Below are 16,534 nucleotides of genomic sequence, written 5' to 3'. Positions count from 1 at the left end.
TAGTACGATGCATAGTTGGAGAAACTAACTACCTTGTCACGACTGTTTCTTAAAAGCATAGTAACTTTGTCGCACATTTGTCAACATAGTTGATGATGTCACGTGGGAGGTGAAGTACTAATTAATCGATTTAATGTCAGATTATTGCTGTAAATAGCATATATTGCATCGGAAGACTGATTTTGTTATCGTGATTTAGTTATCTGTTGTTTATTTTAAAGATATTTAATTAATGCACAAATTCCCTCTTACGTCACTTCTCCCAAGGATTCCCCAGGGTCTTAAAGCTCGTAGGACTTTGCACATGTGCAGCTTTCAAGTGCAGCGCTTTAATTCTGTTTACAAACTTAAAGACGTAAAATAAATTTTGTATATATTTAGAGTGATGGATATAGAATGTACTACGTTTCTTGCGCATTTTGTTCAAAAGCATGATCAACGTAAGTCTACATATTATAATAAAAAGGAACTATGCTTCTTACGACAGGTGAAGAGCTGTCGTTTAAACTACACAAGTTTGCGACACAGCTTGCGAATGTTCGTTTGAGATATGGTTTCAGAAAACACCAAATTCTTGACCTTCGTCAGTAACAACGTCACCTACGACAGTAGTTGGCTAACGATGCTTTTGGAAAACACAACCCTGAGTGACCCAAATTTTCACATGCTTGCAGAGAATGGTTTACTAAAGCAAAGTTTCTAGGTTTTTTCTTTTTTACATTTTCTAGGTTGATAGAAACACTGGGAACCCAATTATAGTTCTTAAACATGGAAAATGTCAGATTTTCACGCTATGACCCCTTTAAAAAACTTGCAAAACATACGTATGTCAGTTCATTAAATTATTGTAATTAGAGATGGACACAGATAAAATATTTTCTAAACTTATTTAATAAAACTAACATGCCGTCTTATTTACAATTCATATTTCCTGTCAAAAGATCTGTATTAACAGTAGTATTATTATAGTAAAATGGTAATTATTTACATATGTCTTTCAATAAAAAAAATTCAATATATACAGACAAAAAAATTCTGATTTACATTTAAATCCATACACCATGTCCAGTGTAAATAAAATCTCCATTAGTTCATAAACATCTATTTTGTTTTTATTGAAATATTTAAGGTCCTGTGGTTCCACATGGCTCTAAAAAGCAAAAAACAGCTCAGCAGGGTTACTAATACAGTGCCAACACAAACAATAAAGATTTGTCTCGCATCTCCGACTGGAATATCCAGGCTTACAGGTCCTGTTTCCTAAGAAAGTGAAAAACAAATGAATCGATTTATTTACATTACACGCATACTTTAATCATAATGCATTTCATTAGCTAAACAGATGTTACATTGTGTTAGTAATACAAAGGGTCACATGTTTAGTTAAAAGGAAACAGAAACTAATACAAACATATCCTAAATCCACTATAAGTTGCATTTAAAATTCATAACTAATCATTTATTAATTACCTCTAAATCCTGAATCTCCAACCATGAACATATGCTGACATTACTAAATGTACATGGAGCATCAACAAATTCATAAGATAAATGTGAAGATTGAGTCTTGCCTAAAATTAAAAAGCAAATAAACTTGTGAGAAGGCAAATGTATAGTCTGAATTATGATAAAAGTATTGTTTATATGTGTTTACATTGATCTGAACGAATCAACAGCCTGGGTGACCCGATGTCCACTTTAACCCATTTATCACCAGACTCTGAGGGTCTGTGGTACCGGGCGTGAATGGGAACCGTTGCCTCATGTTGCCCAGAGATCTCGGATGATGGGGAAAGATAAATAAAAGCGGTAAAACCAGTGGACAAATATTCTGGTGCTTCCAGATCAACCTTTGAATCCAGAAGAACCTACACAAAACAACACAAGATGCCCAAGTTCATAAATTTCATAATATAATATATTATAAAATGATGTGTGCTTTAAGAGAGATCACCTCCAAACCGGTCTCCTCTCTCAGAGTTGCCAGCTGATATTCATCCATGTAGACTCCACTTGGCATCTTCTGGACTAGTAAAGCTTTCACATCATGATCTACTTTGTCATATTGAACACTGTATTGAAGATCTCTACAAAGCGAACAATACATATTGTAATGGTTTTTTAAACGTTATAAACACACATGAATATATAATAAACAAGTAAAAGCTACCTGTGAAATCCTGCTTTGGTGATCTTCATTGAAATCATCACTGACTTTAACCATTTAGACGAAAAGCAGTCATCCACTGTAAGAAAAAATGAAGTATGAAAGAATATATACATATAAGTAGGCTATATTTAAAATGTATACGGAAGGAGTGTACTTTTGTTTACATTACAAGCTGTCAGTCATTCATTTGAAATCAGGCAGTTGTTTACAAACAGACACTAAATTACTGTATTAATACCTTCTTGTGAGCCTCCATTGTGAATAAAACCCAAAACGATTAACAATAAATAAAAAAGAATCATGATCGATGTGCAGACATGCTGTTATGCAGATATCGCGTGCAGTTACTTCCGTGTTTGGCGAGGCTGATACAGCAGATGGCGCTGCAGCGGTTTTTATATTAAAATCCATCAGCGCAGAAGAAGAAGAAGATACAAACTGTGAAAATCCCAACAACCAAAGATTTTTCTGCGTTATATCTGAATTACTGCTTCGTTTTCGATCTTCTGCACTTCACACTATTTGTGAGTCTGTGTTTTAATAATTCAGTCTTGATCATAGGACGAATATTGGCTTTTCGTGACTTCCATTGTTGCCATGGTTACTTATCTAAAGATAGCTCATAGATAGGTTTGAAATGCTCGTATAAATGTTTTCTATCTATCTATGTGTCTGTCTGTCTGTCTGTCTGTCTGTCTGTCTGTCTGTCTATCTATCTATCTATCTATCTATCTATCTATCTATCTATCTATCTATCTATCTATCTATCTATCTATCTATCTATCCTGTCTTTCAGCTGTTTGTCTGTTTGTCCTCTCTTCCAGCTGTCTATCTATCCTGTCTTCTGTCTGTCTGTCCTCTCTTTCAGCTGTCTGTCTGTCTGTCTGTCTGTCTGTCTATCCTGTCTTCCAGCTGTCTATCTATCTATCTATCTATCTATCTATCTATCTATCTATCTATCTATCTATCTATCTATCTATCTATCTATCTATCTATCCTGTCTTTTAGCTGTTTGTCTGTCCTCTCTTCCAGCTGTCTATCTATCCTGTCTTCAGTCTGTTTGTCTGTCCTCTCTTTCAGCTGTCTGTCTGTCTGTCTATCCTGTCTTCCAGTTGTCTGTCTGTCTGTCGGTCTGTCTGTCGGTCTATCCTGTCTTTTAGCTGTTTGTCTGTCTGTCCTCTCTTCCAGCTGTCTATCTATTCTGTCTTCTGTCTGTCTGTCCTCTCTTTCAGCTGTCTGTCTGTCTATCTATCTGTCTGTCTGTCTGTCTGTCTGTCTATCCTCTCTTCCAGCTGTCTGTCTTTCTATCTATCTGTCTATCTATCTGTCTGTCTGTCTATCCTCTCTTCCAGCTGTCTGTCTATCCTGTCTTCCAGCTGTCTGTCTGTCTATCCTGTCTTCCAGCTGTCTATCCTCTCTTCCAGCTGTCTGTCTATTCTGTCGTCTGGCTGTCTGTCCTCTCTTTCAGCTGTCTGTCTGTGTATCTATCCTGTCTTCCAGCTGTCGTCTGTCTGTCTATCTATCCATCTGTCTGTCTATCCTGTCTTCCAGCTGTCTGTCTATCCTGTCTTCCAGCTGTCTGTGTATCTATCTATCTATCTATCTATCTATCTATCTATCTATCTATCTATCTATCTATCTGTCTGTCTATCCTCTCTTCCAGCTGTCTTGTCTGTCTGTCTATCCTGTCTTCCAGCTGTCTTGTCTAGCTGTCTGTCCTGTCTTCCAGCTGTCTGTCTGTCTATCTATCTATCGGTCTGTCTGTCCTCTCTTCCAGCTGTCTCTTCTAGCTGTCTGTCTGTCTATCTATCTATCTGTCTGTCGGTCCTCTCTTCCAGCTGTCTCTTCTGTCTGTCTGTCTGTCTGTCTGTCTGTCTATCTATCTGTCCTCTCTTCCAGCTGTCTTGTCTAGCTGTCTGTCTATCTGTCTGTCCTGTCTTCCAGCTGTCTGTCTGTCTGTCTGTCTGTCTATCTATCTATCTGTCTGTCGGTCCTCTCTTCCAGATGTCTCTTCTAGCTGTCTGTCTATCTGTCTGTGCTGTCTTCCAGCTGTCTATCTATCTATCTGTTTGTCCTCTCTTCCAGCTGTCTTGTCTAGCTGTCTGTCTCTCTATGCTGTCTTCCAGCTGTTCTGTCTTGTCTGTTTGTCTATTCTGTCTTCCAGCTGTCTGTCTATGTTTGTTTACTATATTCTCTCTCTCTTTATCTCTCTCACGGTATGCTTGTGTTGATTCTCTGCAGATGCCAATGTAAGTGACGATGTCTATAGTAGCAAAGCGATGTGGAGTGAAGTTTGATCCACCTTCAATCATCCTCGTATATGAGAATAAAAACACCAGCAGGATGAGAAAAAGAATGATACCAGTCAGAAATTTCTCACAGTACTCAGGTTTGACCATTAAAGCTATCTTTATATTATATATATATGAATGTAGGTTTAAGTAAAAAAAACACTTGATTTATGTTTTTGTTTGAATGATTTTAATCCACAGCTTCATAAATTGTGCTTAACATCACACATAATTCTTCATTCTTATATTTTGCATTGTATAATTTTTGCTTTTGAAAGTCATTATCAAATGCTACCCTAACAGCTTTTACCTCTCTTTTAAGACTGCAGCCGGGCAGCAGAGAGACTGAAGTATCACGTTCGTCACAGCGTGTACGTCGAGTCCGTTTCTTTAGCTCAGCTGGAACGATTGCATCTCATTCTTCGTGATCACTTACGGGGCCTCAGCTTAGAGGAGAGTCTGGCTGCACAACAGGGGCCCGGCCCCAGCGACGAAGACCTGAATAAACTCAGCGATGAGGAGTTAAACCGCAGAAAAGCCCAGATGGACCAACTGTTTGAACGTAACCGCAGACATAAGGACGATGCAGACTTTGTGTACGATTTAGAGGTGGAGTTTCCCGGGAACAGTGTACGAGAAGAGTGTAGCTGGGACGATCATTCAGACGATGAGTTTTAGATGACAAACACTGAAACTTATTCTTGAAATTTACTTGAATTAGATTAAAGACCTGTGATGTTATGTTATAGTTAGTTTGTTATGAAGAAATGTAGTTTGCATTTCTATTACATCTATGCATTTTAATTGCAAAATTACAGTTTACTTCCATAAAGTATATTTCTGGGCATTTAAAGGTACAATATATCATTTTTACGCGCTAGAGGTCAACAAAAATAGTCCCCTGCCATTAAAAGTTCCTAGGGACTATTTTCGGCAGCTGCGTAATATCACTACGCCTGCTGCAGCCATGTTACATCAGAAAAAGTCTTGATTATTACGTCAGTTTGAGAGTATAGTTCCTAGCCATATCTGCCTAGAAATTCGCGACTTTTAATTTTTTTGTCGGTCTTAGTACACGATATAACTACAGAAGAGTCAAGTTTTAAATAGGAAAAATATCCAAACTCTTTGGTTATTTTTAGCGTGATGCTAATGGTCTAATCAGATTCAATGGATTATGCTAAGCTATGCTAAAAGTTGTAGCGCCAGACCCGGAGATCAGCTGAATGGATTCCAAAACGGTAAAAATCAAACGTTAAACTCTAGGGGAGCTGGAAAATGAGCATATTTTTTTTAAAAAAGTGGAATGTCCCTTTAAACATTGCTAAAAAATTGGGATAATGTAAGTATGGTGGAAAAATATACAACACTGTGCTAGAAGTTTTTGGATATTTTAATGCAAAAATCTTAAATATTGTGCCTTTAATAAATATAAACATAATTTTAAAAGGATGATTTGGAACTAACAGGTGTCAAACTCTGTCAACATTGTTTAGTAAACCATATTGTACCCTAAAAAACAGTCACCCACAAAAGTTTTTTACAATGCACAATTCATACTTTTACTCAGTTTTAAAGGGATAGTTCACTGAAAAATTCATACACCCTCAAATTGTATTATTCTGCTGAATACAAATGAAGATATTTTAAACAACATTGTATTTTGTAGGAAATAACACCATGGAAGTGAATGGTGCCCCAGATTTGTTTGGTTATTAACCCTTTACAATATATCTTCTCGTTCAGAAATTTAAATGGGGTTTGAACAATTTAATGGTGAGTAAACAATGACTCGGTGAACTATCCCTTTAAGACAAATTATTCAAAACAAAAAGTAGTTTTAATGATAAAGGTTTATTTGTTTTTATGAAAAGCTTTGTGGAACATATAGTCCATATAGCCATGGATAGTTAAACATTAAAAAATAAACAACAAAACAGAATGCTACTTGATTGTCACACGTTCAACCTTTGTGTTCTACCCACTAATATAACATAACGCAATTTAAAGATTGTACTGTCCATTCACACAGGTTTTAAACTCTGATATGCTAATCCCACATCAATAGTATTACACAATATTCAGCTTCATATTTGGATCACGTTCTTATAGAATCATAAAAATTTATGCAGTTTATACAACAGCGGTGTAGCTCACATGCTAACACCACTTAATCTCACTTTGGTAGATCATCCGATGATCATTTTTGTGCCATCCCAACAGTTTCTTTTCTGACCTTTACAGCAATAAAAGCTGCTTTTTGCGAGAAAATTCAGGCCTTGAGTACAAAGTGCATGACAGCTGCTGGAGAAGTACGGCAGATACTGCCCAAAAAATTCATTATTTAAAACATTCAGAAATAGAAACGACAGACAAATGCACGTGTACTGTAACTACACCGGATGCATTGCTGTGATAAAGCAGTAGTCTTAATAACAGATCGCTGAAAATGTTGATTGTCCAACTCAAATGGAAAAACATTGAAACTGCGCCACTTATCTCTGCTCCATAATTTTGGGTTTTTGCTTTTGCAATACATGATTGGGTAGAAAGAAAAATCCTTGTAGTATAAGTTTTAACAAAAGCTGGAGTTTTAAACTCGAGTCCAGGCAAAATGAAGAAGTAGTCACGTTAAATCTACAGCTGAATACATAAAACATTGGCTGCATTCAACATCTTATGCATAAATCCTCTAGAATTACAAGCAAGTTTGTGGTTTTCCTCTAAATGACTTGCAGTGCTAGAAACATCACGAGCGACGGTTTGGATGCTTGAAGCTTCGAATGAAAGCGTAAAAGAATAAAGAAAAATATATCTCATATATATATATATCCTAGGTTTGTCTGAAAAAGACAATTTGACAACACAAAATGAAACTTAAACTGACTATGGAAACATTTCAAGTACTTTAAAAAATAAAAACTTTCTTGTGACCCTAATATATTTATATCATGGCCTTATAAAGAAGTATATATTTATATATATATTATATTATACTATTTTACCATCTAAACAAAATACATATATATTTATACGTATATATTCACATATAAATGTAATCTCTCAACGTACAAATCCATCTTATTTTTTCTTTCGATCCTGGGTGCATCGTGGACAAAACCTGCAAGAAAAGGAAACAGGTTCATTTTTCATCTAGACAACTGAGTTATGAACACTTCCTACTTTAAATGCCGGCTGACATACCATTTCCCTTTGGGTTTGGTCGTTAGGTCAACACAGGCGAAGTGAAACCACTCGATCGGACACTGTTAATAAAAGCAGCACACGTTTGTAAAACATGGATATATAAAAGAAAGGCACGGAAAGTACAGACACACACAAAGCAAAAAGCGTTTCGTACATCGGGGTTGTCGCATCCGATCATTTCTCCGTATGAGACTTGGTGACACAGGCAGTATGTGGGCTCATTGGGGTCCACTGGCATGTCTAAAACGTCTGATGGGTGAACTGGAAGGACTGCTTCAGGGAACTCAGGCCTGCGGAAAATCATTATGGTATACTGTATACGATGTGCTTACAACTACAAACATACTTTTAGTTTAAAGATCACACACAACTCACCCGTTTTTGATTTTCTTCTTTTTGGGAGATTCTTCATCCAAACTTTTTCTTCCTCTTCCTTTAGATCCTCGTTTTTCCTTTAGGCTTCCTCTACCACCCACCTCTACAAAAAAAACAGAAGTGCATACTTTATTAGAAGTGTGCAGTACATTCCTACAGCGAGTTATTGTGTCATATATATCCTTAATAACTTTCTGCATGCTTCTACAATGACCAATTTTATACATTCACAATCTTGACTAATCAGATCAGTTCATGACAATGTCTTACTTTTAAGCGCTCTGTTATCTGGACTTTCGTAGCCGCTGACATCCAGCTTTTCCTTCAGCTCATTTTCAAAGCGCGCAAGATCAGCATCAAGTCTGCGGATGTGTTTGTCCACCTAGCGAAAAGTCAGACAATTTGCAATAATAGCGCCAACGGAGAATGAACTTGGCACAAAGTCAGTATTTAAAGTGAAACAACAAAGCTGTCTGCATGGTTCCCACACCTTAGTTAACTTCATATTCAAGGACCTTTCAAGGTCCAATACCCTCAAATTCAAGAAGTAAATGTGGGGACAAATTTCAAGTGAGAGCAAGGTTACATCGTGTTACCTTTAAAGATACATTGTTACAGTTCCCTTTCGAGGGAACTTGCACTGCGTCACTGCATTGACACTTTGGGGACGCCTCCAAGGGTAAGTGCATCTGAATGTGTATATCAAATTCAACCAATGGTGAGGCTTAACGACAAAGACAGGGTGACATGGGAGCCAGGAAGTATATCGCTATCTGAAATATTGCCAAAGACGGCGTTACAGGGACGCAGGAAGTATGGAAAGAGAGACGCAGCGTCTCATTCCCTTATCAGGGAACAACAGTTACGTACGTAACCCGAGACGTTTTCATGTGTCAAACACAACTATGCAAAAAAGCATTTTGGTATGAATCAACATTTGCATACAGAAGATATAAGCATTTAAAGCCAACAGTTTAGCACGTGTGCTTAAAAAGTTTAGAAGTTTTATGATATTATCCTACACTACACAGGGGATAATATGGATTTTTTTTCCAGAAAACTTTTTAATAGATTCAAGCACTTTCAATGACCTGTAACTTCCCAGGGCCTTGAATTTCCAGATTCACAAGCTTTCAAGGACCTGTGGGAACCCTGTGTCTGAAAAGTAGATATAAATAGGAATTTATAAAAACTGCGTCAAGTTATCAGTCATACGCATCAAGCTTAAAAGAAATTTTGCACTACGTTTACACATTTGACAGACGTTTTAAGCGACTCCAAGTTATTAATTTTTATCAATATGTGTGTTCCCTTGGAAATCAAACCATTAACCCTTGCTGTGCAGACACGATGCTCTATCAATTGAGCTATAGGAACGCTACCATACCAGAAGAGATAAAACCACTAACCATTTCATACGTTTGCATGGCGAGCTGAACTTTATCGTCGCTGTATTCTTTGCATTTGCTAAATCCGTTTTGAATCTTCTGCAGGTGCTCCACTCTCTGTTCTGGGGCCAGATTGCGGACGTTGGAGATGTATTCTTCTGCAAGCTTATCGATTTCTTCTTTCTTTTCTGCGCACACAGGACAATATTTCAAAAACTATATATATGACACAACATAATTATCGATCAACTCAAACGTATCACTGATTAAATATAAACATAAACTTGTGCATGAGTTTGAAAACCTAGCAAGCCAAGCTAAACTGCATTTTTGGCCAATTATTGCTCATCACAAAAATGCTGCCTAGATAGAAAGCAAAAAATATTTAAAGGCACACCCCACGTGTAATCTTACCCTCAGCTCTGTTATCAAGCTCCCTCATAAGTGTGAAATTTCTCTGGAGCTCGCACGGCAGGTTTTCAATACCTGTGGTCATCAAAACAACATGTATAAGTTAATGTTAAGGACTTTAAATAATTCAAACACACGATGAAAGTTCTAGATTGCCATCTTCTCATTATTCTGGGCTGCAAAACACGATGCCACATCATATTATTAACATGCATGCACGTGAAAACCGTTTTATAAACATTAGCACGTTTGTTGACATCGCCAGGATGTTGTCAACAACATGCTAACTATGTGTGACACTTCACTAACAATTATCGTTTTGGTTTGAAAGCACTTATATATATAAGTGCCAACACTTCAGGCTTAAATAACAAAATAAAGCCAGAAAACACATAAGCGGTGGTTTATGTTTACAAATAAAACATTTTTGGCTAACTAGCTGCAGCTCGCTAAAGCTAATCTGACATTAGCCATCGAACCCACATGAACTCGCGGCCGCTAAAACGTGTCGATAACCGTCGAAATTACGTTCAATCTGTCCGGTTTATTATAAAAATTATCAATTATACTTACTATCGAGATAATGCTCGAGATATATCGCTGTCGCCATGGTGACAATCTTCTCTGGTCCACCGTATGTTTTTCTCCACCCGCCCGCCTGTGGAAGCACAACATGGGCTTGTCACGAATAATTCATGAGGCGGCTTCCTGCCATAGGCCGAGAGGCGGCTGATTTGAATAGCGCGTTTTGATTGGATGGCGGTAGGGCTTGGCTCATTAGAGTTATCATACTGTGCTGCGCGGAGCAAAACGTATGACGTAAAAGTACCGCGAGAGTGATTCGAGGTTAAACAGCTCTGAATGGTTTCTAATCTCAATCTCGCGGTACTTCGATGTCATATGCCGTTGGTCTGCGCAGGATGGAGTCAAACACTTGTAGATTCGGTTTAATCTTCATAAATAACAAGATTTTAAAAAGTATAATAAAATTTTAAATAAAATTGATATTTTCTTTGTCATTATTACATATATCAAAAATGTTAAATGTGCAACAATTATATGTATATTAATGGACTAGATACATTTTAGTTACTACGAAAATGTTAATTAAAATAATATTCTAAAGTACTGTTGTGAGATTTATACTAAAATATTAATAACTATATATGTATATATAATTAATAAAAATTAAAAAGAAATAATTTTAGATACCAAAGACGTGAATTCTCTGACCCGGAAACAATATGCGCGCCCCCTGGTGACGGAAGCATGAGGTGCACGTGAGTTGTTTCTCACACTTCACAGCTAATAAGAATGTTAACATACACTTTAACATACACTTTTTGTTGTTAGTTACATTATAAATGTATTTTTTTATTATATGTCTGAATTAGATGGACACATCAGACGAACATGAGAGTGATTTACAGTCACAGGTATGATAACTTATGTCTGATCTCTTCACATAACCGTATAATATGACAGCTAATCTGATGTTTCTGTCACAGATAGAGGAGATTGAAGCCCTGTCGTCTATCTATGGCGATGAATGGTGCGTGATTGACGAAGCGTCGAGAATATTCTGCATCAGAATATCAGAGAAAACCCAACAGCCCAAATGGACTGTCTGTTTACAGGTTACACATCATATACCTCTAAATATTACATTTATGAATATGTTAATATTGAATATTACATGCATGTAACTTGCACTGACTTCGTTGTAAAATCGAAGTACATTACTGTGGTAAAGTTTTGTCAACACTGCTGAATAAAAACAATACAACTTCTAATGGTTTTCATTACAGAAACCATTATGACACATCAGCTTTTAACATTAAAACCAATAAAAAAATCCTTTATGTAGTTTTGGGTCTTATTCTATTAGGATTTAATTGTGCTGTATCCAACACATTATTGTACCAGTAGAAATCCACAGAGACCATTATAGTCTCTATTAAAACCAACATAAATTTCCATTAGAGCCATTAAATCCATTAGAATGTCTCTAATGGTTTCTATTGTTTTTTTTAGCAGCTGTCTTCTGGTTATTAAAGGATTATTTCACTTTTATATAAAATAATCCCAATAATTTACTCACTCCCATAACATCCCATGTCTTGAAGAAATTACGTGTTTTTTTTTTTTTTTTTGAGGAAAAATCCAGGATTTTTCTCTATATAGTGGACTCTAGTGGATCTCTGCTTTAATGCAGCTTCAAAGGGATCTAAACAAGGCATTAGGGTCTTATCTAGCAAAAAATCGTCATTTTCACCAACAACTTCTCGTCTTGTACTAGCCGTGTGATGAGCTAGCTTGACCTTACATATTACGTTATCATGCCGAAATGTCGAAAATGTTAATCGGTTTGCTAGATAAGACCCTTATGCCTTGGTTGGGATCGTTTAGAGTCCTTTGAAGCAGAACTGAAATGCAATTTACTCTATGAATACCATGGGACCACAATATTAAGATGGGAAGTGTTGTGTGCTTTGATGTATGTTGAAGATGATTTATGTTGTTTGTTTGTTTGTAGATAATCCTCCCCCCAGATTACCCAAGTTCAGCGCCTCCAATATATCAAATAAAGTATGTTTAAAATTGCTTGTATTAGTATAGAAATATAAAGATATGTGATCCACTTTCAAGTTTCTACATATCATCTGTTTATATTTTTATTTTTTCCAAACAGTGCCGCCTGGCTCAGAGGACAGGACAGAATAACTTTATCAAACAGTTTAGAGGAACTATACGTGTAAGTACTGGTATAAGGACGACAGTTTAACAAAATGTGTCCATCTTGTGAAGTCTGTAGGGAAATCATGCTAGTGATATTTCTTTCATTTTCATTTTTTGCTGTCATGTGTTGTATAGGGAAAATGCAGGCGAGAACATTTTGTACCTGTGGGTTGAGAAAATCCGAGAATTCCTCATGGAAAAATCCCAGAGTTCAATGACGGGTAAGAACCAAAAACGTACCTTTGTTCTCCATGTAGAAAGTTATCATTGTGTAGTCACTAAATGCTTTTATCTGGTACTGTATTGATGAATAATTTATATAATCAAGTGTCAAAGCCTCTTTTGGTTGGGAGACCAAAATTCAATCCAGTTTGAGTCTTTCGATGCCACATAAAAGATTCAAGAGAATATTTCGATATATTTATGAAACTTTGTGGTTCTTCGTAAATAAATCAAGTATTGGGATCTTGCTCGGGATGACGTGTATAATTTCCAGAGATAATGACGTCCACTGGATCTCACACATCACAGAATACTTGAATGCAAAATTCAGAGCCCTGACACCTAGGCCCAAGTTTCTTTGAGTTTTCTTCGTGAAATCCCTGCTTTACCATCTACAGGATGTATTATTAAAAGCGGCTGCTGGATATTTTGTGTCTGTGATATGTTGTGTTGCTGTAGGGGGCAGTAGTCGGCCATACCATGTGCTATTTACATCTAACACATGTATAAACAAATTTAAATGATAGGTCAGAAGTTAAACACACAATAATGTTTGTTTTGATAATAAAAATAGAATTAAAAAAAAGATTTACCCATTATTCCGTCTTCGATGTATATGTCTTCCTTTCTTCAGCCGAACACATTTAGAGATATATTATTAGGGGTCAAGCCACGAAGTGGCGTAGACACCTATTGTTATTGTTAGTTTTCTTATTATTATTCTTCCCTTTTCTTTTTCTTTTTCTTTTTCTTTTTCTTCCGCCATTGCGTCTATGGCAGCCCATAGCAGCTTACATAGGAAAGTTATGAAATTTTGCACACTGATAGAGGACTGTCCAAAAAGTCTCCACAACAAATTTGGAGTCTTAATCTCTAACCCGCTAGCGCCACCAACAGTCCAAAGTTGCACTTATGTTTTTGCTTATAACTTCTGATCCATAAGTCCTATAAACAAAATTCTTGCTTCCTCTGATTCCTTGGCTCAAGACGATTCGATTGGACCCTATGACGCCATTTTCCGTCATGAAAAATTTTCCACCATTTTGATTTATTCATTAAACCTACTTTTGCGAACTTGTCCTAGAGCTTTTGCCCAATTTCCACGAAAAACGGTATGTAGCATCTGGAGACACTCAGGGCAAAAAGTTATTAAAAGAATTTTGATAAACCATTCCGTTGTCGTATAGCGCGTCAACAAATTTTACGTAGAGCGCAAAAAAACAGGTTTTAGTGTGTATCTTCGCCAATCTTATGTCTATTGATGCCACACTTGGTAGATGTGATGCCAGTGAGGATCTGAGGGGGCATGCAGAGTTTCGTCACAGCGCCACCTAGTGGTCATACGAATGTTGTACATGCTTATAACTTTGGCTCTGATCTGTGTTTTTTCACGGGACTTGTTTCGCTGAAGTCCAGAATAGTTGCCGAGTCCAACGTTACCAAACATGCCAGATTTCGCTTTACGGTTAGCCCTGCGCAGCAAAACAGCACTTAAAAAGCACGCGCGAATATCTCCGCGAGCGTAATTCTGATCGACTCGAAAACATCATAGGAAGAATATTGCATTACCTTCTGAACAAAAAGTTCTATTGGCATTGTATTAAAATTTTCATCAGAAATGGCTGAAAATTGCAAAAAACGAAAAATTACCTTTAAATTTTGTGTTTTTACACATAAATGGTTATAACTTCGTAACGCAAAGAGATTTTTTCACCATATTTCATACGCTGATGTACGACCACAGTCTGAGGCTACACAAAAAAAATTGTATGGTTGCACCACTAGTTGGCCTTATAGTTTAACAAAACCTTTGAAATCAAGCCACCCTATGGTCATACAACTGTTTCTTCACTAAACTAAAGTGTATAGTCATAAAACTAGCTAGATGTAACACAGTTATGACCTGAGGTTGCATGCACAATTTTGTCATTGCGCCACCTACTGGTTTTGAGATAGAATATGGCATTTTTTTGCCTAAAACTACTGCAACAACACATCTAAAACCATGAGTCATCATGGATTATTCCTTTCATGGCTTTGACTATAATCACTGGTGGATGTCCATTTACTCTCTAGCAACCAATGAGAATACGTTATCAACCGTTTTTGCAAGAGCTTTTTCTCTGCATCAGAACATCGCAGAGACATGGGGGTGGGCTCTTTTGACTCATTAACACCACTGTAACATTTTGTGAGCTGAGTATTGCCACTAGAAGCACCACTCATTTTTACGTCAGTGTTCTAGTTATCAATGCTCGACGAAAGAGAGGGAGAGATTTCACTAAATGAGAACAGCTTTTTTGCTGATAACTGTTAGATTGTTTTGTCTGAAATCAAGAGATTTTTCTAGGTACTTTAAACTGCTCGTCCGAAGTCAACTTTACTTTCTGCTGTGCCCTTTTTGGCTTGACCCCGGTGATTGCTGCTTGCAGCTATATTTAGGGGTCAAGCCCCGAAGGGGCGAAGACCCCTATTGTATTTGTTAGTTTTCTTATTATTATTATTATTCTGCTTCTTCTTCTTCTTCTTCTTCCGCCATTGCGGTCTATGGCAGCCCATAGAACCGTACCTAGGAAAGTTATGAAATTTGGCACACTGATAAAGGACAGTCCAATGTGTCCCCATAGCAAATTTGGAGTCTCTATCTCAAACCCGCTAGCGCCACCAACAGTCCAAAGTTGCACTTACGTTTTTGCTTATAACTTCTGATCCGTAAGTCCTAGAAACGAAATTCTTGTTTCCTCTGATTCCTTGGCTCAAGACGATTCGATTAGACCCTATGACGTTATTTTCCGTCATTAAAATTTTTCCGCCATTTTGAATTATTCGTAAAACCTACTTTTGCGAACTCGTCCTAGAGTTTTTACCTGATTGCCACGAAAATCGGTATGCAGCATCTAGAGACACTCAAGGCAAAAAGTTATTAAAAGAATTTCGATAAACCAATCCGTTCTCGTATAGCGCGTCAACAAATTTTACATAGAGCGCAAAAAAACAGAGTTTAGGCTGTATCTTCGCCAAACTTAAGCCTATTGACACGACACTTGGTACTTGAGATGCCAGTCAGGAATTGAGGGTGCATGCACAGTTTCGTTGCAGCGCCACCTAGTGGCCAGACGAATGTTCTATACGCCTATAACTTTGACTGCGATAAAAGTATTTTCACGGGACTTGATTTTTTGGAGTCCTGAGTAGTCGCCGAGTCCAACGATACCAAACATGCCAGGATTCGTCATACGGTTAACCCTGTGCAGCAAAATAGCACTTAAAAAACATGCGCGAATATCTCGCCGAGCGTTATTCCGATCGACTCGAAAACACCATAGGAAGAACTTTGCGTTACCTTCTGAACAAAAAGTTCTATTGGCGTTATATTAAAATTTTTATCAGAAATGGCCGAAAAATGCAAAAAACGAAAAATTACCTTTACATTTTGCATTTTTTACACATAAATGGTTATAACTTCGCAACGAAAAGAGATTTTTTCACCAGATTTGATACGCTGATGTACGACCACAGTCTGAGGTTACACAAAAAAAAGTGTATGCTTGCACCACTAGTTGGCCTTATAATTGAAAAAAACCTTTGAAATCAAGCCACCCTATGGTCATACAACTGTTTCTTCCCTAAAATAAAGTGTATAGTCATAAAACTAGCTAGATGTAACACAGTTATGACCTGAGGTTGCATGCACAATTTTGTCATTGCGCCACCTACTGGTTTTGAGATAG

General features: G+C 37.1%; 4 protein-coding genes across 5 annotated transcripts in view; 2 read left to right on the top strand and 2 right to left on the bottom strand.

The window, feature by feature from the left end:
• Positions 1–1,096: 1,096 nt before the first annotated feature.
• On the bottom strand, positions 1,097–2,550 carry pigx (phosphatidylinositol glycan anchor biosynthesis, class X). Its single transcript, XM_065244435.2, has 6 exons — positions 2,409–2,550; positions 2,171–2,246; positions 1,955–2,087; positions 1,655–1,868; positions 1,471–1,571; positions 1,097–1,260 (listed from the first exon to the last, which is right to left on the bottom strand). The coding sequence occupies exons 1-6, from the start codon at positions 2,470–2,472 to the stop codon at positions 1,102–1,104; spliced, it is 747 nt and encodes a 248-aa protein (XP_065100507.1). The 5' UTR covers positions 2,473–2,550; the 3' UTR covers positions 1,097–1,101.
• Positions 2,551–2,584: 34 nt separating this feature from the next.
• cep19 (centrosomal protein 19) lies at positions 2,585–6,116 on the top strand. The gene is made up of 3 exons (XM_065244437.2): positions 2,585–2,694; positions 4,412–4,559; positions 4,784–6,116. Exons 2-3 carry the CDS (start codon positions 4,430–4,432, stop codon positions 5,137–5,139), a joined length of 486 nt encoding a protein of 161 aa, XP_065100509.1. The 5' UTR covers positions 2,585–2,694; positions 4,412–4,429; the 3' UTR covers positions 5,140–6,116.
• A 136-nt stretch (positions 6,117–6,252) lies between these two features.
• On the bottom strand, positions 6,253–10,555 carry ing5a (inhibitor of growth family, member 5a). The gene is made up of 8 exons (XM_065244436.1): positions 10,416–10,555; positions 9,846–9,917; positions 9,453–9,619; positions 8,314–8,425; positions 8,044–8,146; positions 7,823–7,958; positions 7,666–7,727; positions 6,253–7,582 (listed from the first exon to the last, which is right to left on the bottom strand). The coding sequence occupies exons 1-8, from the start codon at positions 10,450–10,452 to the stop codon at positions 7,543–7,545; spliced, it is 729 nt and encodes a 242-aa protein (XP_065100508.1). The 5' UTR covers positions 10,453–10,555; the 3' UTR covers positions 6,253–7,542.
• A 534-nt stretch (positions 10,556–11,089) lies between these two features.
• impact (impact RWD domain protein) overlaps positions 11,090–16,534 on the top strand; it is a 45,677-nt gene continuing 40,232 nt past the window's right edge. Inside the window, exons 1-6 of one of the 2 annotated variants that reach the window (XM_065244433.1) lie at positions 11,090–11,122; positions 11,237–11,278; positions 11,351–11,479; positions 12,379–12,431; positions 12,535–12,597; positions 12,717–12,802. In XM_065244433.1, the coding sequence (XP_065100505.1) occupies positions 11,237–11,278; positions 11,351–11,479; positions 12,379–12,431; positions 12,535–12,597; positions 12,717–12,802 (373 nt within the window). In that variant the 5' untranslated portion in view covers positions 11,090–11,122. The remainder of the gene's footprint in view (positions 11,123–11,236; positions 11,279–11,350; positions 11,480–12,378; positions 12,432–12,534; positions 12,598–12,716; positions 12,803–16,534) is intronic. The other variant, XM_065244434.1, reaches the window with a different exon arrangement.

The sequence above is a fragment of the Paramisgurnus dabryanus genome, chromosome 24 (assembly GCF_030506205.2).
Source record: "Paramisgurnus dabryanus chromosome 24, PD_genome_1.1, whole genome shotgun sequence".
Taxonomy (NCBI): domain Eukaryota; kingdom Metazoa; phylum Chordata; class Actinopteri; order Cypriniformes; family Cobitidae; genus Paramisgurnus; species Paramisgurnus dabryanus.
This window is presented reverse-complemented; position numbering and strand designations above follow the sequence as displayed.